The sequence below is a fragment of the Capsella rubella genome, unplaced genomic scaffold (genome assembly GCF_000375325.1).
Source record: "Capsella rubella cultivar Monte Gargano unplaced genomic scaffold, Caprub1_0 scaffold_8, whole genome shotgun sequence".
Taxonomy (NCBI): domain Eukaryota; kingdom Viridiplantae; phylum Streptophyta; class Magnoliopsida; order Brassicales; family Brassicaceae; genus Capsella; species Capsella rubella.
This window is the reverse complement of record NW_006238916.1, coordinates 1912530-1933230: the sequence shown is the minus strand read 5'-3', so window position 1 is coordinate 1933230 and position 20701 is coordinate 1912530. Positions and strand designations below refer to the sequence as shown.

The following is a 20701-nucleotide window of genomic DNA, read 5'->3' as shown; positions in this document are numbered from 1 at the left end:
GGAAAATATAATATATACGTACTTATATTAAAACCAGACCTAATTACTATTGTATATATTATTTAATTTCTATACAGTTAAAATATACAAATCAACACGCGATTTAACTCTATAGAATTAAAATTAAAATATACAAGACTAATATGTTTATCATATACTATTGAATACCAAATATTAATACAAATCCAATTATATCTTTAGTTTAAAAAACATCATCCGTGCGAAAGCACGGGCCATCCTCTAGTTCTTTCATTAAACATCCCATCATATAAAAATGGGTTATATTAATATATATATATATATACATATATATATATATATAGAATCAAATATTAAGAATCTGACAATGGTTTTTGTTTAGTTAGTTTTCTCTTATGCCAAGAGCACCAAATGTTCTGGCTGACTCTGTTGCTAAACTAGCTCTGTATCTGTATGCAGCAAACTTTTCTTAAGACTTTTATCCATTAACTAATAACAAATATGGATATAATACTATTCATCAATAATATAATAAATCATTCATAATTTTCGTGTATAACTATTTTGTTATAGTTTTTGAATATGTATAACTATATAATTACTGAACTAACAAAATGTTTAACGAGATATATTATACATTGCACCTTATAAATATAAATAAGGAATTATCAAATTTTGACGTTATTCATCCGAGATCGACGACACTGTTCATCATACAATATAGTAAAACATTTTTGTGTTTTATTGTTTAACTAAAGATGTTAAATAATTTATTAACAGTTTGTTCAAAAAAAAAAATAATAATAATAATTTATTAACAATATGAATCATATTGTATCGCGATAAAATTACAATTTATATGATAAACTCGTAGTTATCGTGTTAAATCATTTATTATAGAATTCATAATTATTGTCTTAAATCATTTATTGTGTTAAATCATAGTATTAGATTCTCCAAGTTGAAAATGGATAACATTAAATAATTGATAAATTATTTTTTACAGTTTATTGATATTGATTACGTTATCTTGCTAAAAGATTTGTTATATGTATACAAAGGTATTTTTATTCATATTAAATTAGTATGAGAGAGAACTTATTAAAATATAACTAAAGCTAAATGTTTAATTTTAGATCTTCTATGTATACAGAGTAGCATTTCCCTATAAAAATCACATTTATTGTCAAATAGGTTTTAATGCCTACAAGGCTACGATTTTGATGGTTAGGAATCTTCTATTAAAAAATCCAAAGAAGGAAATCATAGGATTTCAATGTGATTATCATATAATGAAGATTCATAGGATTTCAATATGATTATCATCGATAAGCTTTGATAACGAATTTAGAATTTAGATAACCAAATCAAAATCGACTCAGATTTAGAATTTTTTCTAAACCAGTAGCTAACTGATCTAAACATAAGACCCTAATCTACGACTAAAGAACCTGATCGGAGCTGACTTCCCACGAAGCAGCGGATACTCACCAAAACAATACTAACGGCGAGCGGAAAGACGGGAGTCGAACGGAGAATGCAGAAGAAGAAAGAAGAGAAAGAAGAAGAAATGGAGCAAGCAAATCCGGAAACCACAACTCAGTTTAATAATTTGGTATACTAATTTTCACACAGTTCGGTTATTAGAAATTTGGTATAGTTCAATGTATGAATTTCAGTTTGATTTTTTACCCCACCCTTAGAAAAGAAGATAAATCAATTTTGAGGTTCCTCTATCCAAGTTGTGTATGGAGTTGTAATTAGAAACACTGTGAGGATATTTGTTAATGTTAGGTACTAATTTGATTACTTCATCAATAATCAATAAAAACAATGATTTCTTTGCTCTCAACATTTTCACCTGCAGAGCATAAAAAGTTTAGAATAATTTTTATGAATACGAATTCATTATTATTATTTTTTTAAAAATTCTTATCCGGTCCTACATTTTTTCTTTCACATCATTTTATTTATTATGTCATTTTTGTCTTTACCAATTGGCCAATTCATCAACATCATATATGTGTTCAATGAAAAATAACCCTATGAATAGAAATTTCAAGATCTTGCAATTTTGTATTCAAGAAACACAATAAAGTTCCAAAATATTTTTTCAGATTGAGAATTTAATTTACATTCTAAACATGAAAAGAAAATGGTTATGTATTCATCATTATAGATAATAACGTATGTTTATCTAAAATCACCGATGGCGAGACCAACCATCGTCGAAGTTCAGATGATAGCTCCTGAGATCATAACTACACTGAATGTTATTACTATGATCACTCTTCCGCGACCGCCTCAAACGCGATTTAAGCCTCCAAACAAACTGTTTCACTAGAACTCTCGTTTTCCCACAGCATGAGAACGCAAACGCCACGATCGTTCTTTCCTCTGCGTTTCCTAGCGCCCCAGAAGCCGTCGTCGAGCTTCCGATTCGCTTTCCCCATCTTCTGAACTGAAGTCTCTTTAAACTCTGTTTGCTCATAGCTTTAGAACTAATAATAGTCTTTGTGTGTGTGTGGCTTTGCGAGAGAGTAGTGAGAAAGTGTTAGTAGATGTTAAGAAGAAGCAAAGAATGAGAGGAAATATTTAAAGAGCTAAGGCTATGTGGTTTGCAACGTGTGGCTTTGTAATTCGTGGACTCAAAAAGTATTATAGTCAAAGAATAGTCGAAAATGCATCATTCACCACCATATATCCAAAAATCTTTTTGTATCAAACTAGTATGAAAAAGCTAACATTATAAAAGTGTAATTCAATCTATTACCACTTTAGTAGACTACTACCCCGGTGACGTATTTGCACTTTAGTAATATATTTATCTTGTAGTTAGTGGCTAAACGAAATGGCAAAATCATGGTGTTTAGAAAAGATTTTAAACGACCATTTTTAATGATAAAAAGCATAATGACATGAACTAGTAAATAATCAATAATATGTTAACACATTTCATGAAAGACATATAAATATATTGTAAAGTGATTCAAGATTAATAAATGTTAGTAAATAGTCCAAAGTGTGCATCATTAACCACCATATATCCAAAGTTCAATCTACTTCATCATCTATTATTTACCACTTTGATAAAACTACCCCGTGACATAATTTGCCCATTAACTTTATGTTTCAGTGGCTAAACGAGATCATCTATAGTCAAAATTATGGTGTCTAGCAAGGTTTTTAAACGACCCTTTTAACTAAAATACAAAAATGTTTTACACAATGACATGAGTTAATAATATTAGATAGATAATCAATATACTATCAAATGGCTGATACAAAAGAAAAATATAGTAAAATGATGCTTTTTATAATCCATATGTCACACTAACACTCGTACACGCACTAACTAAATGTTTTTTTTAACTCTTGATTTATTATTTATTGCAAATTATGAGAATTGTTACAATGACGATTCTACTACCGACAATTTTGTCCGACCCTTTTAGATTCACCACAGATTACACCTTTTACTGACGACATCTCCTTCTCCATGCGTAGAATCACGGCGAACGGATCTAATTGTGCATTGTTATAGATTCCTATAAACTTATCTCATTTTTATATATTTACAATTAATTCATTACGAGGAAACAAATTATAAAGAAAATACTGTATTTATAAATGACGATAAGCTACTAAATTCTATTCCCTCAGTTTTAAACTAGTTGTACACGTTAAAACAATTGAGATAAAATTAGAATTTTTGCTTAACATTTATATTGAAAATCTAAAACGACAATACTATGAAACAAAATTTTAACTCTACAACGATAACGAAAAAAATTGGAGCCAAGACATTTTTTTGTGAAACTACATTTTTGGTCTTTAAAACTTATATATTTAATAAATATTTTTCAAAATATGTGTCAAATTTGGTGAGTGTCAGCTCCACATCACAAAGCCTAATTATGGGTCATACCTCGTCCCCAATTTTGAGTGGAAAGGAATCAAACACAACTTTTATTATTATCATAACCAACGGTGAAGCAAAAATCTCAACGATCAAAATAATTCCACTTTTGAAACCAAACACCCTTTATTAAAAAAAAGCATCATCTGATGCAAACTCATGTTCTGTTCTTTTGTCTGAAAATTTGCTGGAAACATATCATCAGTTAAAGTGTTGATTTTGATTGTCTTTCTTTATTTCAATCTCAACCGATCAGTATACACCGTCCATTGCATTAGATCTTGATGTTGATTGATTGATTTACAAGAAGAGGAATATACCAAAAAGACAAGATTATATGCCTACAGCAAAATACAAAACCCCACTCGTAAGTTCTTTCTTGTTACATGACGTAAAAGCAAAGATACATGAGTCAAAGAGACAACGATTGATAACAAAGAATATTCAATTTTATAACGACAAAACTTAAAGTAAAGAAATATCTCGAACCAGAAAACAAAACACAATACAATTCTGGATCTTTCTTGTTACTTATCTATCATGCTATATATTGAACCGCAAACGCAAGAAAAATAGCGTTTTCATAAGACATACTGACAAAAACATCTGCATCAACAAACGTAGTCTTACCTAGAAGAAAAGAAACTAATCTTCTTATACTGATCAATGACCATTAGTTTTTGTCTTAGTGGCATCCGCAGATATGGAATACGTACAAGCACCAAACTCTTTCCACGAGCTCACCTAGACGACAATGTTATCAAAAATATCAAGCTCATTGCAAAAATATCATGAGGGAACTAACAAAATTCAAGGAAAGCAAAGCGCTATGTAGTTGTGTGACTTACAGTTCTTGTGCTCGTTTAGATCTTTTTCGCAACTACAACATCTGTACAAGAGAAGGATATATATAGATATATCGATATCGGTTTTTAACTGTATAGATTCAAGAACGATGTGTAGTGATGTTTAGAGACAAACTTATACCTTGTTGTTGAGTGGTCTAGTTTCAACTGTTTCTCTATTTCGCCAAAATACAGACCAAATAGAGGTGACCTGTGAATGTGATACCATGATTCAAGATTTTTGACAAAATTCTACTTTAGAAAAGAACAGAATACAGAATCTAGCGTGTGTATGAATGAAGATATTACAAATGAAACAACATGATATATAGCACTTGCATGAGTTTGAAATGGGTTGACTTTAAGTATTATGATAGATTTACTTCTGTTTGAGAGACATTCATTGATGTTTTATAATTCGCGGTTAAAGCCACTCAATCAAAATTTCATTATCGAATTCTGAACAACCAGTGAACCAGAATCACAATGAGATCATAGCAGACAACCACATGAAGCTTTTGACTGTTATTCTTTGTAAGCTACAAAACAAAAGATATAATTAAACTAAATGATAAATTTTACAGTTGAACTTACCATGATGGGATTGCAGCTGCAATAAGGGCAGAAGGCAATTTCCAGAGGTGATAAAAACGATTCTCTAGTATTTCTGTTAGATACTCAAGAATCTCTTCCACCTATCCAAAAGGAAAACAAGAAAGTTGGGAACATGGTTTACATACATAGCAAAATATCGAGGCACATAGTTAAATATGGATTGAGAAAATTGACCTTTGAATTCAAAGCAATCTCGTTCTGTTTTAAACTTTTTGATCTTTGAAGAAGCAGCTTACATAACTCTTCGTATTGTTCTGACACAGTGACAGATTTGTAGGAAGCTGACATGAGACCTTCGATTAAATGAGTCCATCTGCTTGTTACACATCCTAGTAGCAATAGCTCCTGCCCTTAAGCAGTATCACCACAAGTGTTCAAGTAAGAGTGACTACCATTTCTTCCAAACAGAAGAGTATAATTAGTTCGACAGTCAGATCAACTTACAATCTTTTCGATGAGTATATCATCATCATTCTCGGCTGAAACACGCAGCCGTCTTAACACTTCTGCCCACTGAGCTTTTGGTGCGGAAAATATCAAGCTTGCTCCAGATACCAATCTTAAAGTTCTCTTACTAAGAAAATAAGATACACCTTTCGATTGCCAGATATTCCAAGTCAAAAGTTCAATAGGCTGTTGTCCCGAGCTAAGAAAAGAAAATCACTTCGAGTTCATCAACAAGTACCACTTGATAATTGCAATATATATGCAATCTCGTACTTCAAAAGCATACATACCCCAACAAAGTTGTATCCTTGTCTTCTCTCTGTAACGGCTCTCTTCGCTCAATGTTATTGTAAAGGATCTTCAAACCAGTCTCAAGCGCTGATACACAAGACACAACAGCTTGCCTCTTGCAAAGCATCCCATCAACTATATCTGTAATACCATCACCTGATTCCACCGCCGCAACCAAGATAGCTTGGAGTTGTTTATCCTTCAATGTCGAAACATTCATCAAATGCTCTAACACAAATTCTCTCCCCTTTAAAAGAGTGTCTGATGATAAACCCTCCAAACCCTGAAATTTTCACCAAACAAAACAACAATTCCAGAAAATTAGAAATCCAACTTGAGTTTCACTTATGACTAGAGATAAGTGAAAACCTAAAAATACAACCTTTGGGAACAAAGGGTTAGCTTTCATCTCCAATATAGCTTCATCAAGCTCTCTCATAGATTCACCAAACATATCTGAACTATTTATGCCTCTCACAACCTAAAAACGAATCATCCCATAAACAAAACGAAAGCGATAGAGGACACAAGCTAATTTAAACGGAAAAGCAAGATAAATAAGCAAACTTTTTCGAAGAAGAGACCCCATTGAAGAGCTTTCTTGCAATTCTCAGCATCCCAATGAGCAGGAACACCAGATGATTGAAACCCAGATGCTAAAATGAGCAAATCCACAAACCCTTTCAGTAGCTTCATGAAATCTTCCTTGGAAATTTCTGGGTAATTCCAAACCATTTCTTCTTATTCTCGATTCGATTGGAACGATACAAACCCTAATTCGCAAAAGCACAAGCGAATTGATCGATCGATGTGCGGCAGTACCATCATCGTATACTCACCCATTGAAAAAGCTTTTGTCTTTGGGTTCTTTCCCGCGCGTTCGTGCCCTAGAAGGCTCGAAGAAGAGACTTTGTGACGTTTGTGACAAAACAAAAGGTTTTCGTTTTCTAAGTAAGAACTTTGTGACGTTTTTATCTGTGTAAATCTACAAGATGTTTAATCATTGCAAGAGAAAACGCTAAGCTGTGTAAGTTACCAGAAGTGGACAGTACCGTACACGATTTATATAATACATGCATCAATAAGGACATGAATGGATGCTGTTTTTTAATTTAGTTTTTGGATTTGGTTTTTAGCTTTTTGAATTATAGATTTTAGTTTTAATTTTTTATATTAGTTTTTGTATTAAAAATCTCTAAAATATGTCTTTTGGTTTTTGAGAAAAATAACATACAAAAACTAAAAACTAAATTTTTTTACTAAATAGGAGTATTAATTTCGTATAACGTCACATGTGAGTGTGACAAATATGTTTTGTTTTGTCAACTGAACTTATAATAATTTGATTAATGGTATATACATGTTTATGGAGGAGTAGTTAACATGACATGATATAACATATGAGGCTATGAGCTGTGAACATGATTTCTTATAAAAATAATTATAAAATCTTCAAAGCAAATCAGATTATGTATATTTTAATTCACTCCTACATAGTGAAGAAGCTCGTATATCTATCTCTATTATTAATGAAATGGTCCAAAGTGTTCATAAGTGCCATATAAAACTTGCAGTAACTAAATTGAAAGTGTTAATCAGAAAAGTTGAAAACATTCTATCCCGATGGCTGATATAGTAATAGTGTAAATCCACCAGAACGATCAAAGAACTACAAATGAGTTGTCAATACTTGGATTGGATTTGGTATAATAACATAATATATCTCTTAAAAAGTGGCACCATGTATATATATATATATATATATATATTAAATTAGAACGTGGAAATGTTAGTTAAAGTTGTTGAAATGTAAAACGAAGAAGGATTAGGTTAATTACACACGAGTTTTCCTATTCACAAAACTGTTATTTTTTTTTTTTTGAACCAATTCACAAAACTGTTTTAGGTTAATAATTTAGGGACTAGAGAGGTGTGTCTCTATTCATATTTTATATTTTTTCTCAATCTATTCCAAAAGTATATGTTATCTTCGAATTATTGGAACAAGACAAATGCTAATTAATAAGTAAATATGTCGTCCGATAAACTCAATTTAATATATTGCAATTTTTATATACAATGGATAAGAGAATGGAACATAAATCCAATAGTATAATATGAGATTTGCATACCAAGATTTAATTTATCCTGACTATAAAACACTAATAATTGTTATTATATATAATTTTACTAAATTTTAACATCATTTTTCGCCAAAATGTATATATATCAGAAATCTATAACATTTATTATATATCTTTTTGGTCTACTATTAATTTGTAACTTTGATTATTTGTCTGGTTATGGAGTAGTTAACATGTCATATGGGATGAGCTGTGATGTTCAATACATCAGATTGTAAATTAGAATATTTCTTGATAATAAATAACATACATATTAGCTTTTGTATTTTATGTTCATCCCTACATAAATCATAAAGCCAATCTTTTTTTTTTTTTGTAAACTTATCATAAAGCCAATCTAGCTGATTAATTTCACACTAGGAGAGAGATCATACAGTCAATCAAGTACCCTATCAATTATTAACAACAATTATTATTTATTCTAAAAATATGAATAATTGAGAAATAATAATATACAATGATCAAATTAAAAAGGTTTCAGTGATGACTAAGTCACGAGGAAGCATCAAGATTGTGGATAGTGTGGATCCAGATTGAGCAAGAACTAAATTTGATTTGGTACAAAAAAGCATTGCCTCTTAAAGTCATACCATATGAAACAAATTAAGAAACCATAAATTAGAACGTGGGAATTGTTGTTAATATATGTAATTTTAAACGACTAAGGAGTTAGGTTTAACAATTACACATGTGTCAGCTATTTACAATTTTTTTCTTTTCCGGTGAATGACTTTTAGAGACGTGCAATATATATCTATAAAATTTGTTCACATCTATAGTCGACTCCCACTTATTTTTTTTCAAAAAAAAAATAAATTATACGACTTAATATGTTTGAAGAAAATTAGATATATTTCCCAAATCTTCTATTGCAAAACTTACAGATCATTATGTGAACTTGGTTCAAAATTCAAGATATATAGTTCTAATTAATTATTCTTGATTACCTCAGGAGTAAAGTCTAAACAATAACATCCCGGACATTTGTTGGAGATTTAGTGTGGTGCAGTTTTAAATAGTAACAAAATATGTATTACTATTTAAAATACACTACACCGTCCGGTTATGTTTCATCAAGCAATAAGTATCAATAAGCATGTGATTATATTCATGAGTTAAAAAAAAAACTATATAAGAAACAAAATTTAGAGCCCGTTTATAAAATTTAAAAGTAATCTAAGAAATGACGCTAATAGAGTTGCTTAAACTAATAACACATTCTCACATTGTGTTATGTCGCTCAACAATGCTAATAAGAACTTAGTCGGAACAAATTATTTTGTCTGCATTTAGATCATAAACATGTTTCTTAGTATAAGTGTACTAAATGTTTGGTCAGTTTTACGGAGCTATCACATTACTAATGCTGCGTGAAATTGAATTAAGTCTTTTTTCTTTCTGGTCATAAATAATAGTAATTACAATTAGATCAAACAAGCTATTGCAAAGGACAATTGTTAACAAACTTAACTGTTGATAAACTGAATAAGGTCATTGTCTTTTTTTCATTCATGATTATATATATATATATCCTTAAGAAAATTATAGATTTATATATATATATATATATATATATATATATATATATATATATATGAATATTATTAGCTAAGAAGACATTTATTCATACACCCAAAACGGTTGATTATATTAAATTGCCATGAGCTGGAATGAGGATGATCATATCCTCACCGATATATTTCACATCAAGACATGGTGCCCACCTTTGCTCCTCACACTCTAAGTTTTTATTATTTATCTAAGTGAATATGTGCTGTCGTTCACATTCATCTCCCAAAGTATTTTAATGTGTGCATATGTATAGTTTAGTCACATGAACATGATAAGATTTATCTCTTGATGTTGAACAATGGTTGGACAAATATGTTAAATAAAATATATGTTCTTACTTTTTCTGTTTCTTTTTGTTTCTATTGATAAGATGAATGTAATCATTTCATAGCAATAGACAAATATAAAGTGGTGTAATTAGCATTAGAATCACATTAACCAAAGAAATGTAAGAAGATACAATACTAGTAAGTTAAATTAGAGAAAAATTATATAAATTTACCCTTTTTTTTTGTGGTGAGTTAATTTGTAAATATGTTTTATTATTTAAGAATTAGACAATGCGCGGTAAAAAAAAACTTGAATGTGGATATGTTGTTGAATTTAATAAACTTCAAATAAGAACACAAAATTACTAATGTTATAGAAAAATATATAAATTTACTGTGTTTGTTGAGCTTTATCTATTAAATTCAAAATATATAATGTATTTTTAAGGTATAAACATTTAAGTTTCAATTAAAAAAAATTAGGGTGTTTTTTTTCTTGGTGGTGGTTTAATTTGTAAAAATGTTTTACTATTAAGTGGTGAAAAGACTTAGTTTTTGTTTTGTTTTGTTTTGTTATGTTGACTTGCACTTCTACATATACTCTATATAAAACCACATCACAAGACAGATCGCAAACTAAAACTAATAATACTCTTCTTCAACGATCATCATCATCATGGCAAGATCCTTGCTTCTCTCGCTAACCGTGGCTATCCTCTTCATCGGAGTGGTCTCAGCTCGTGACTGGAACATCTTGAACCAGCTCAAAGGAACCACAACCACAACAAAGACTAGCGAAACCGCGGTCGCATCTTCTTTGAAAGGACCGAACCTAAACGGATACTGCGAGAGCTGGAGAATCAACGTGGAGCTTCACAACATAAGAGACTTTTTGGTTGTGCCACAAGAATGTGTGTGGTTCGTCCAAAAGTACATGACCTCGTCTCAATACGAGGATGATGTGGAGAGAGCCGTTGATGCAGCTATCCTTTACCTTGGGAAAACTTGTTGCGAGAAGAAGAAGTGTGATGGCATGGATGCTTGGATCTTTGACATTGATGATACTCTTCTCTCTACCATCCCTTACCATAAGAGCAACGGCTGTTTCGGGTAAATTAACTTACCATTTATATATAGACTCTAATAGTCCGATACACATTATTTTTAATTCATATAACTAAAAGTTGTTTTTTCCAAATTATATGATACAAAATGTGATTTATTAAAATGGTTATCACTACAAGAAACCATATCGATTTCCGACCAATATCGTGTCGGAAATTGGCATGTTTTCTTGTAGTGAATTATATTAAAGTAAGTTACATTAGCTAGTTTTTATTTTATTTATATCTTCCATCCGTTTCACAAAGATGTTTTCCGATTATTTGTAATTTTGTATGTTTCATAATAAATTTTGTTTTAGATTTTTAATGTGAAATTTATTCGATATTTTTTTAATAATTTAACTCAATTACATAGAATTAGAATATCAAAAGGCAATAATATCATAGAAGGATATCAATAATTTCATCTAAATTATTGGTTTCAGAAAATATTAAATTAGTTTTATGTGTCTAATTCTATTTTCAATCAGAACAAACCAAAAATAAATAAATTATTGGTTTGGTTACATTAAATTTGATTTTGACTCGGTTTGTTTGGTATAAGAAACCAATAAAATCGATCCGGTTACAAGAAAAGTTGGCTTGATTTTCGGTTTAGAACGGTTTAGTGTCTACCTCTATCATTATAAATCCGGTTTATAAGTTTATACCGGTATTGAAATGTTACATTTGATTTGAATCAGCGGTGAGCAACTTAACACGACCAAGTTCGAGGAATGGCAAAGTTGGGGCAAAGCACCAGCCGTTCCAAACATGGTGAAGCTGTTCCATGAGATCAGAGAGAGAGGTTTCAAGATCTTTTTAATATCTTCTCGTAAAGAGTATCTCCGATCCGCCACCGTCGAAAACCTCATCGAAGCCGGTTACCACGGCTGGTCTAACCTCCTTCTCAGGTACATATATATTAACCGGTTCAATTCATTCTCAATAATCGAGTAAAACCGATTATTATGATATAATAATTTTTTTTCCTAACCGGAAATTGCAGGGGAGAAGCAGATGAGAAGAAGAGTGTGAGCCAATACAAAGCAGATTTGAGGACATGGCTTTCAAGTCTTGGTTACAGAGTTTGGGGAGTGATGGGTGCACAATGGAACAGCTTCGCAGGTTGTCCAGTTCCCAAGAGAACCTTCAAGCTCCCTAACTCCATCTACTATGTCGCATAATCAAAACCATTCTTATTGTCCTAACCAAAAACAATAAGATCAGAGTTAACTCTGATTCTTGAGTCTTTCTTTTATGTCTCTTCCATGATCAAATGCTTATGATCTCATGAACCATGATCATCTTTGTTTGTCTTCTTTTTTTGGTATTACCATTATGGGCCTTTGTGAAATTGATTTTGGGCTTTTGTTATATAATCTCCTCTCTCTATACCTAATTAGTTTCAAGTAAGACTAAAGTAGAAATACATAATAACTTGAAAGCTACTCTAAGTTATACAAATTCTAAAGAACTCAAAAAGAACAACAAACAGCAGAAGTTGGAAGCTCAACCAATTAAATAAACTCTGACTACACTGAGCTGTCTCCTTCTTCCACCAAATCTTTGTTGCTGTCTCTTGAAGCTTTCTTATGACACAAACCTCAGACCCAATTTCACCTCACAGTTTGGTACAACCTTAGCTTTCTTCACAACAAATTCAAACACTTCCCCTCTTATATTACATCTGATCTTCTTCAATCATCAAAACACATAGTCACATACATATCTCTATATCTCCTTCTGCTCTGCTTTGGAGCTCAGCTTGCCTTGCCATGGAACCAAACACCATGGCCAGCTTCGACGATGAGGTAAGAGAGAACGAAAGAAACAAAATCAAAATTGTTTCCTGTGTTTTGTTCCAGTTTATTCAGCTACAGTTGCATTAAAATCTTAAAGTTATGTACTTTTATGGATGCAGCATCGTCATTCCTCCTTCTCAGCTAAGATCTGCAGAGTCTGTAGCGATGAGGTCAAAGACGACGACAATGGCCAGATTTTTGTGGCATGCCATGTGTGCGCTTACCCGGTTTGCAAACCTTGCTATGAATATGAGCGTAGCAACGGTAACAAATGTTGCCCTCAATGCAACACTCTTTACAAACGCCACAAAGGTAAATTACACTTAGCCCTGTTTTGTTCTGTACCCCTTGCTCGACTCTCATATTGGTGAAACGATTTGTTGGAAGGTTCTCCGAAAATAGCTGGTGATGAAGAAGAAAACAATGGTCTTGGTGAGTCAGAAAATGAGTTAAATATCAAGAACCGCCATGATGCTTCCTCTATTCACCAGAATTTTGCCTATGGATCGGTACTAAAATGACTTGAATTTTGCCTTTACTCTTCCTTTCCCATTTGGAATCAAGATTTTGAGTATTTTATGGGTATTGCAGGAAAATGGAGACTACACCAGTAAGCAGCAATGGCGTCCAAATGGTCGAGCCTTTTCTTCAACTGGAAGTGGTATATAAAAAATACATCTATGTGTGATTTTTATATATACTTAGATATGTATAGAGCAAATTCTGAGGCGTGTTTCTATGTGATTTGGTCTGTGAAGTGTTGGGGAACGACTTTGAAGGAGAGAGAGATGGCTACACAGATGCAGAGTGGAAAGAGCGAGTAGATAAATGGAAAGCGAGGCAAGAGAAGAGAGGTTTAGTGGTAAAGGGAGAGCAAACAAATGATCAAGACAAAGAAGATGATGAAGAAGAAGAATACCTGTAATAAACAAATATCTGATCATTCTTTATCTTTGGGCTCAAGTAATAGAGACTTGAAGCATAAGTAACTGAGTTCTTGTTGATTACAGAGATGCTGAAGCAAGACAACCTCTCTGGAGAAAAGTCCCAATTTCGTCTAGCAAAATCAGTCCATACCGAATCGTGATCGTTCTTCGTCTTGTAATCTTAGTTTTCTTCTTCCGTTTCCGTATCTTGACACCAGCCAAAGACGCATACCCTCTCTGGCTTATTTCAGTCATATGCGAGATCTGGTTCGCACTCTCTTGGATTCTCGATCAGTTCCCGAAATGGTTTCCGATTAACCGAGAAACCTACCTGGACCGTCTCTCGATGAGATTTGAACGAGATGGCGAAAAGAACAAGCTTGCACCGGTTGATGTGTTTGTCAGTACGGTGGATCCACTTAAGGAACCTCCGATAATCACAGCCAACACTATTCTTTCAATCTTAGCCGTCGATTACCCAGTGAATAAGGTGAGCTGCTATGTGTCTGACGACGGTGCATCGATGCTCCTGTTCGATACATTGTCTGAAACTTCAGAGTTTGCAAGGAGATGGGTTCCGTTTTGCAAGAAGTACAATGTTGAACCAAGAGCTCCAGAGTTTTACTTCTCTGAGAAGATTGATTACTTGAAGGATAAAGTCCAAACTACATTCGTCAAAGATCGCAGAGCAATGAAGGTCAGTGACGAAAGCTCTTTACTTTCAAAATCACACAACAAGATCTTTCCTTACTTATCAATATTTTTGCAGAGAGAATATGAAGAATTCAAAGTGAGGATCAATGCTTTAGTGGCTAAAGCTCAGAAGAAGCCTGAAGAAGGTTGGGTGATGCAAGATGGTACACCATGGCCTGGGAACAACACTCGTGATCATCCTGGGATGATTCAGGTCACTACGAAGCCTCAAAACCCAACGGTTCCAAATTCCGATCAAAGATTCCACCTTTGGAACTAAAGAAACTCCTTTTTGGTTGCAGGTGTATCTAGGAAAAGAAGGAGCATACGACATTGATGGTAACGAATTGCCACGTCTTGTGTATGTATCAAGAGAAAAGCGTCCTGGTTATGCACATCACAAGAAAGCTGGAGCCATGAACGCAATGGTAAGCAAAGCAAAGCAAACAGCCAAAACCTCTGTCAGAAACTAAATCTAACTTTTCTAGTAATGTTGCAGGTCAGAGTCTCTGCAGTGCTCACAAATGCTCCATTCATGCTCAATCTTGATTGTGATCATTACATCAACAACAGTAAAGCCATAAGAGAATCAATGTGCTTCCTAATGGATCCACAGCTTGGTAAAAAGCTTTGTTATGTTCAATTCCCTCAAAGATTCGACGGAATCGATCACAACGATCGATACGCCAACAGAAACATCGTCTTCTTCGATGTAAGTCTTCATCATCATCATCATCACCACAACAAAAAACCCCAAATTTCAAATTCAAAACCCTAAAAACCCTAATCTTGCAGATAAACATGAGAGGCTTAGATGGAATCCAAGGACCAGTCTATGTAGGAACAGGATGTGTATTCAATAGACCAGCACTATACGGATACGAACCACCGGTATCGGAAAAACGGAAAAAAATGACCTGTGACTGTTGGCCGTCGTGGCTCTGCTGTTGCTGCGGCGGAGGTAACCGTCATAACCACAAATCGAAATCATCAGATCCGTCAAAGAAGAAATCAGGAATCAAGAGCTTGTTATCAAAATTAAAGAGGAAGAACAAGAAGAAGAGTGATGAAACTACATCGACGAAGATGAGTAGCTATACCAGGAAGCGATCGACGGAGGCGATTTTTGATTTGGAAGACATTGAAGAAGGGCTTGAAGGATACGATGAGCTTGAGAAATCGTCGTTGATGTCGCAGAAGAATTTTGAGAAGAGATTTGGGATGTCACCGGTTTTTATTGCGTCGACGTTGATGGAGAACGGAGGCTTGCCGGAGGCGACGAACACGAGCTCGTTGATCAAAGAAGCGATTCATGTTATTAGCTGTGGTTATGAAGAGAAGACTGAATGGGGCAAAGAGGTAATTAATTATATACTCTTAACGGTAATATTTGCATCGTCTAAAAAACGGTAATATTTGCAAATTGCTAAAAAAAAAAAATTGAAAACATATTTGCTTAATTTTGTGTTTTTTTTTTTGGTAAAATTGCAATTTACAACTTGCAAGTAAATTTTTTATTATTTCTAAAACAAAAAGAACGAAAATTGAAAAATTAACATTTTATTTATGTGATTCGACGATAATTTAAATTGCGGAATATATCAACTAAAATAAATTGAGATTTGATTTGAAACTTTCAGAATTTACTACTTATAAGTGTTTTGGAAAAGAAAAAAATAGTAATTTTTCAGGATTTTACTTGTAGACTAGAAAAGAACCCAAAAATAAAGTGTTATTTACAATTTGGTAACATAAATAAAACAAACTTTTGATTTAATTGCAAAAAAAAAACTCATAATCGTTTTCGAAAAAAAAAAGTAAATCTTCAAGAATGTAGACTAAAAACATCAGTAATTATTTATGTTATATTTTTGCAATTAAGTAACATAAATAAAACAAACTTTTGATTTTTTTTTTGCGAAAAATAAAACTCACCAACCTGTTGTAATCTATATAACAATATGATCTTGAGTGTGGACACTTTTAATACTTAGCTCTTAATATTTGTTTTTTTATTTGTGGTTATTTTATTCACTTTTGTTTTCAGATTGGATGGATTTATGGATCAGTGACAGAAGATATCCTAACAGGATTCAGAATGCATTGTAGAGGTTGGAAATCAGTTTACTGTATGCCTAAAAGACCAGCTTTCAAAGGATCAGCTCCTATCAATCTGTCTGATCGGTTGCACCAAGTGCTTAGATGGGCACTCGGTTCGGTCGAAATCTTCTTTAGCCGTCATTGTCCTTTGTGGTATGCTTGGGGAGGCAAGCTCAAGATTCTTGAACGTCTTGCTTACATCAACACCATTGTCTATCCTTTCACTTCTATTCCTCTTCTTGCTTATTGTACTATTCCTGCCGTTTGTCTTCTCACAGGCAAGTTCATCATTCCTACGGTAAGTCTTGTTATCTTTTTACACTTTTATCCACAAATCATTAGAAACCAATTCATCGTTTCTACGGTAATTTTTTTCGAATCGCATTTAAATCATTTTGTTATTCCATAATATAACATTTTCATTCATAATTTTAACTAAGTATATCGCTCCCTAGTCATATCGCTCCCACACTCAAATCGTAATGCACCAAATAGGATTACAATTCGGGACCTTAATATGATTTTCTACTCTTAAAACTCCTAAAGCTTGCACTTTTACCCCTAAGTTATCTAAAGGCTTACACTTTTCCCTAAATGTTCTTGATTTGTCGAAAAATTCAACAAATGATCAAACTTTAATAACGCCCATTTGCTCTGTTTTTGATTCAGATCAACAATTTCGCAAGTATATGGTTCCTAGCTCTGTTCTTATCAATCATCGCGACGGCGGTCCTAGAGCTTCGATGGAGCGGCGTGAGCATCAATGACCTCTGGCGTAACGAGCAATTTTGGGTAATCGGTGGTGTCTCAGCTCATCTATTCGCTGTCTTTCAAGGTCTTCTCAAAGTCCTCTTTGGTGTTGACACTAACTTCACCGTCACGTCAAAAGGAGCAAGTGATGAAGCTGATGAGTTTGGAGATCTTTACCTCTTTAAATGGACAACTCTTCTCATCCCTCCGACCACACTCATTATCCTCAACATGGTAGGTGTTGTCGCTGGAGTTTCTGACGCTATTAACAATGGATATGGTTCTTGGGGACCGCTCTTTGGGAAGCTGTTTTTCGCGTTTTGGGTCATTGTTCATCTTTACCCTTTCCTCAAAGGTTTGATGGGTCGACAAAACCGAACCCCTACGATCGTTGTGCTTTGGTCTATCCTCCTCGCGTCTATCTTCTCGTTGGTTTGGGTTCGGATTGATCCGTTCTTGCCCAAACAGACTGGTCCGTTACTGAAACAGTGTGGTGTCGACTGTTAAATTAGTCACCGCGACTGCGTTTGCGTTTTAGTCGCCATTTTGCTTGGGCTATTTTTTTCCGATTTGGGTGTTTTTTGTTGGATTTTGATTATATGGAATTTGTAAGGAGGAAAACAATTCAAACTTTGAATCACATGTAAAATACAAACAAATAGAATGAATAATATTAAATCAAATCACATACACAAAAACACAAACACAAAAGGATTTGGTAATCAACCAAAGACACACCACACACAAACAAACAGAGTGATGAAGATAAATAATTTCACAAAGGCAATTTAGTAACAAATAAATGAAATTTTTCTCACAGTGTAAACCAAACATTTGTGGAAACGTTTCACTGTTTTTAAGAGCTTTGACGATATCTGCTGGTGGCCATTGAGTGATTGTTCCAGTAACCACCAACTGTTCCGATTATCGGTGATTCAGGGCTTCTACTTGGTGATTTCCTCGGCGAATTTGTGGCTGAGAACTGCTTTATCTCCTCTGTAGTCAACGCGCCTAATATAGGTCGTTCGTCGTGGCTTTGAACCGGTTTCGAGTGTTTCTTCTTCTCGCACATTGCTGTTCCAACACTGCTGCTGCATCCGCTGGTCGTGGTCTGCGATGTAGATAACCAAGTTGAGAGACTAGCATCAACAGCTACTTCTTGAATTCTCTGTTTCTTAGTTTCATCAACCTGAGGCTCTAAGCTGAAGGAAGCATTTATACTGTTCTCCTTTCGAGAATGTGTTTGTGTTTTCTTTCCTTTGGATTTCACAGCTTTCCATTGGTTAAGATTCTCGATCGGGTTCAGTACTGCATTGACATATCCACTTCTGTCTCTAGCACTCACATTAGTCTTTTCTTCTATCCTCTCTATGTCCATACCATTCTCTGCAATCTCCTCAGTATAAACTTCTTTATCCCAGCTGTGCAGCTTATCATCATAACAATCATCATCATAATAGTCTTCATCAAGCATCCCACCATCATCATCATCATCATCTAGATCGCTTTCTTCACAATCCGTTACATCCTCCTCTTCATCATCACTTTCTCTACAATTCTGGTATCTATGGTTTGAAGGATAAGACCCTGACGAGTTAGAGGTTACATCACTCCCCTCAGACTTCACTTCTTCTTTCTCCTTCTCTTCAAAGAACTCAATAGATTCATTTACTACAATGTGTTCATATGTTTGAACCTTAGTGTTAAAAGTCACTCTCTTTCGACTCGGACTTGGACTTGGACTACATTTCTTCTCCTCAACCTTGTCACTGCAAAATTAGAGAAAGAATCAAATCTGTTTAGCTAAAACACAAAAGCACAAAAACATGATTCTAGGTACAAAGAAGCAAAACCACAACACTTACCAGACATTAGTGACTTGAATCACAGAGACCTTAGGGACTTCCTCAACACTCAAATGATCATCCTTTGGAGACACCTCCACAACACTTGGAACCATAAAATTCAGATGATCATCCTTTGGAGACACTTCCACAACACTAGGAACCTTAGAATTCAGATGATCATCCTTTACGAACAATGGAACTTCCTCAGGAACCTTAAGATTCACCTGAACATTATCCTCTGTAGACCATTCGGAGATTCTCTACATAAAGAAGAAACAAAATTGCATCAATTCAAGCTAAACCCAACAAAATTGAAGCTAAAGCTAAGCTTAATCAAACCAACTCAATACACATTAAAAAACTCGAAAGATGTGATTTTTTTTCCCCTGAGAGCTTACGTTTAAACGTGGTTGGAAAGATTCACGACGTCTCTGACGGCGACGATTCTTCCGACGACCGAAGCAACCTAGTAAACAACCCATTTCTCTTTGAAATCCTCAAAGAGCTAACAGAGAGAGAGTTTGAAGATAACAGAGATTTACTAAAGAGTCAACATTTTACAAAGAGATGATTTTTAACTCAACTTAAGAACTTAGAAGAAGGGAGCTGAAGAGAAGAAGTGTGAGTGTGTGTAGTGTACTCACTCGATTTAGCGATTTAGGGTTTAATTTTAATTTTGTCTTTTAGATTTACCTTTTTTTTTTTTTTTTCAACGGCAAATTTACTTTTCTTTTTAATTTCAGTTTATTAAATTTGTCGGAAGAAGATGACCGTTACAAGTCTGACCCACGCGTTAGACTGTGAAAATTGGACCGTTGCTATGTAGGCCACTGCTTTATTAATAAAAAACTAAATATTTTTTAATTGGAGATAATGGGCCGTAGTAAACCCAATTATGAACGGTCCATTAAACTTTGGACGAGATTGATATCGACGGTTGCGTGTTTACTGAAGGGACACGTGTACGGACGAAATCAAATTGTTTTAGCGGGAAAAATTTACAAATGGAGCTTTTTTGGCCATCTTTAAGTATAATAATAATTGCCAAAAGGTTTTGCTATATTTTTTTTTAACTAATTGCAATTTTGCTAACACCATTTGCTGTATAGAAAAAGTTATGTAGATTTAGTTACATTCAACATTATGTTTGTATTGAATCTCCACATAGACACCGTTTGTATTTATCATCACTCTTTTAAAGTTCAACTGGCTGCAGCGGTTGAGGCGGATAAATCTGTCTATAGATTAGAGCGTTTATATTTATCTTTCACAAATTATGTTTATATTTATATAGATTTAATAACAATAAAAAAGCGCTACATACCACTTTTATGTACAAATATAGCTGATCCGTAGTGGTTTGTTGGTCGCCCTAAAAATAGTGTAGACTAAACCG

At 33.7% G+C, this 20701-nt stretch overlaps 5 protein-coding genes across 6 annotated transcripts; 2 read left to right on the top strand and 3 right to left on the bottom strand.

Annotated features, from left to right (window-relative positions):
- Positions 1-2033: 2033 nt before the first annotated feature.
- Positions 2034-2529, bottom strand: LOC17875594. Its single transcript, XM_006281287.2, has one exon. It carries the CDS (start codon positions 2468-2470, stop codon positions 2183-2185), a length of 288 nt encoding a protein of 95 aa, XP_006281349.2. The 5' UTR covers positions 2471-2529; the 3' UTR covers positions 2034-2182.
- Positions 2530-4266: 1737 nt separating this feature from the next.
- On the bottom strand, positions 4267-6967 carry LOC17875287. The gene is made up of 9 exons (XM_023786603.1): positions 6664-6967; positions 6479-6577; positions 6096-6379; positions 5803-6004; positions 5533-5703; positions 5338-5438; positions 4886-4954; positions 4747-4787; positions 4267-4642 (listed from the first exon to the last, which is right to left on the bottom strand). The coding sequence occupies exons 1-9, from the start codon at positions 6829-6831 to the stop codon at positions 4584-4586; spliced, it is 1194 nt and encodes a 397-aa protein (XP_023642371.1). The 5' UTR covers positions 6832-6967; the 3' UTR covers positions 4267-4583.
- Positions 6968-10705: 3738 nt separating this feature from the next.
- On the top strand, positions 10706-12561 carry LOC111831181 (acid phosphatase 1). Its single transcript, XM_023784962.1, has 3 exons — positions 10706-11191; positions 11889-12098; positions 12194-12561. Exons 1-3 carry the CDS (start codon positions 10758-10760, stop codon positions 12369-12371), a joined length of 822 nt encoding a protein of 273 aa, XP_023640730.1. The 5' UTR covers positions 10706-10757; the 3' UTR covers positions 12372-12561.
- A 112-nt stretch (positions 12562-12673) lies between these two features.
- On the top strand, positions 12674-18087 carry LOC17875133 (cellulose synthase A catalytic subunit 4 [UDP-forming]). 2 transcript variants are annotated; one of them, XM_006281393.2, is made up of 12 exons: positions 12674-12998; positions 13109-13301; positions 13377-13498; positions 13581-13650; positions 13748-13910; positions 14000-14612; positions 14685-14822; positions 14911-15036; positions 15108-15320; positions 15404-15967; positions 16656-17006; positions 17378-18087. In XM_006281393.2, exons 1-12 carry the CDS (start codon positions 12963-12965, stop codon positions 17963-17965), a joined length of 3177 nt encoding a protein of 1058 aa, XP_006281455.1. In that variant the 5' UTR covers positions 12674-12962; the 3' UTR covers positions 17966-18087. The 2 variants fall into 2 exon arrangements, with proteins under 2 accessions (XP_006281455.1, XP_023640717.1); XM_023784949.1 differs by having other exon boundaries at positions 14000-14822; positions 17378-18086.
- Positions 18088-18107: 20 nt separating this feature from the next.
- On the bottom strand, positions 18108-19973 carry LOC17875337. Its single transcript, XM_006279747.2, has 3 exons — positions 19704-19973; positions 19324-19565; positions 18108-19227 (listed from the first exon to the last, which is right to left on the bottom strand). The coding sequence occupies exons 1-3, from the start codon at positions 19785-19787 to the stop codon at positions 18315-18317; spliced, it is 1239 nt and encodes a 412-aa protein (XP_006279809.1). The 5' UTR covers positions 19788-19973; the 3' UTR covers positions 18108-18314.
- Between the last annotated feature and the right edge of the window lie 728 nt (positions 19974-20701).

Excerpts from the sequence above, each read along its gene's own strand:
- LOC17875594 (XM_006281287.2), bottom strand. The coding sequence starts at position 2,470 with ATGAGCAAACAGAGTTTAAAGAGACTTCAGTTCAGAAGATGGGGAAAG.
- LOC17875287 (XM_023786603.1), bottom strand. The coding sequence starts at position 6,831 with ATGGTTTGGAATTACCCAGAAATTTCCAAGGAAGATTTCATGAAGCTA. Across the intron at positions 6,005-6,095 it reads AAGGATACAACTTTGTTGGG|CTCGGGACAACAGCCTATTG; the intron begins GTATGTATGCTT and ends TTCTTTTCTTAG. Across the intron at positions 4,643-4,746 it reads TCTAAACGAGCACAAGAACT|GTGAGCTCGTGGAAAGAGTT; the intron begins GTAAGTCACACA and ends ATTGTCGTCTAG.
- LOC111831181 (XM_023784962.1), top strand. The coding sequence starts at position 10,758 with ATGGCAAGATCCTTGCTTCTCTCGCTAACCGTGGCTATCCTCTTCATC. Across the intron at positions 11,192-11,888 it reads AAGAGCAACGGCTGTTTCGG|CGGTGAGCAACTTAACACGA; the intron begins GTAAATTAACTT and ends GATTTGAATCAG. Across the intron at positions 12,099-12,193 it reads TGGTCTAACCTCCTTCTCAG|GGGAGAAGCAGATGAGAAGA; the intron begins GTACATATATAT and ends CGGAAATTGCAG.
- LOC17875133 (XM_023784949.1), top strand. The coding sequence starts at position 12,963 with ATGGAACCAAACACCATGGCCAGCTTCGACGATGAG. Across the intron at positions 13,651-13,747 it reads CTTTTCTTCAACTGGAAGTG|TGTTGGGGAACGACTTTGAA; the intron begins GTATATAAAAAA and ends TGGTCTGTGAAG. Across the intron at positions 14,823-14,910 it reads ATCATCCTGGGATGATTCAG|GTGTATCTAGGAAAAGAAGG; the intron begins GTCACTACGAAG and ends TTTTGGTTGCAG.
- LOC17875337 (XM_006279747.2), bottom strand. The coding sequence starts at position 19,787 with ATGGGTTGTTTACTAGGTTGCTTCGGTCGTCGGAAGAATCGTCGCCGT. Across the intron at positions 19,566-19,703 it reads CTTTCCAACCACGTTTAAAC|AGAATCTCCGAATGGTCTAC; the intron begins GTAAGCTCTCAG and ends TTCTTTATGTAG. Across the intron at positions 19,228-19,323 it reads ATTCAAGTCACTAATGTCTG|TGACAAGGTTGAGGAGAAGA; the intron begins GTAAGTGTTGTG and ends CTAATTTTGCAG.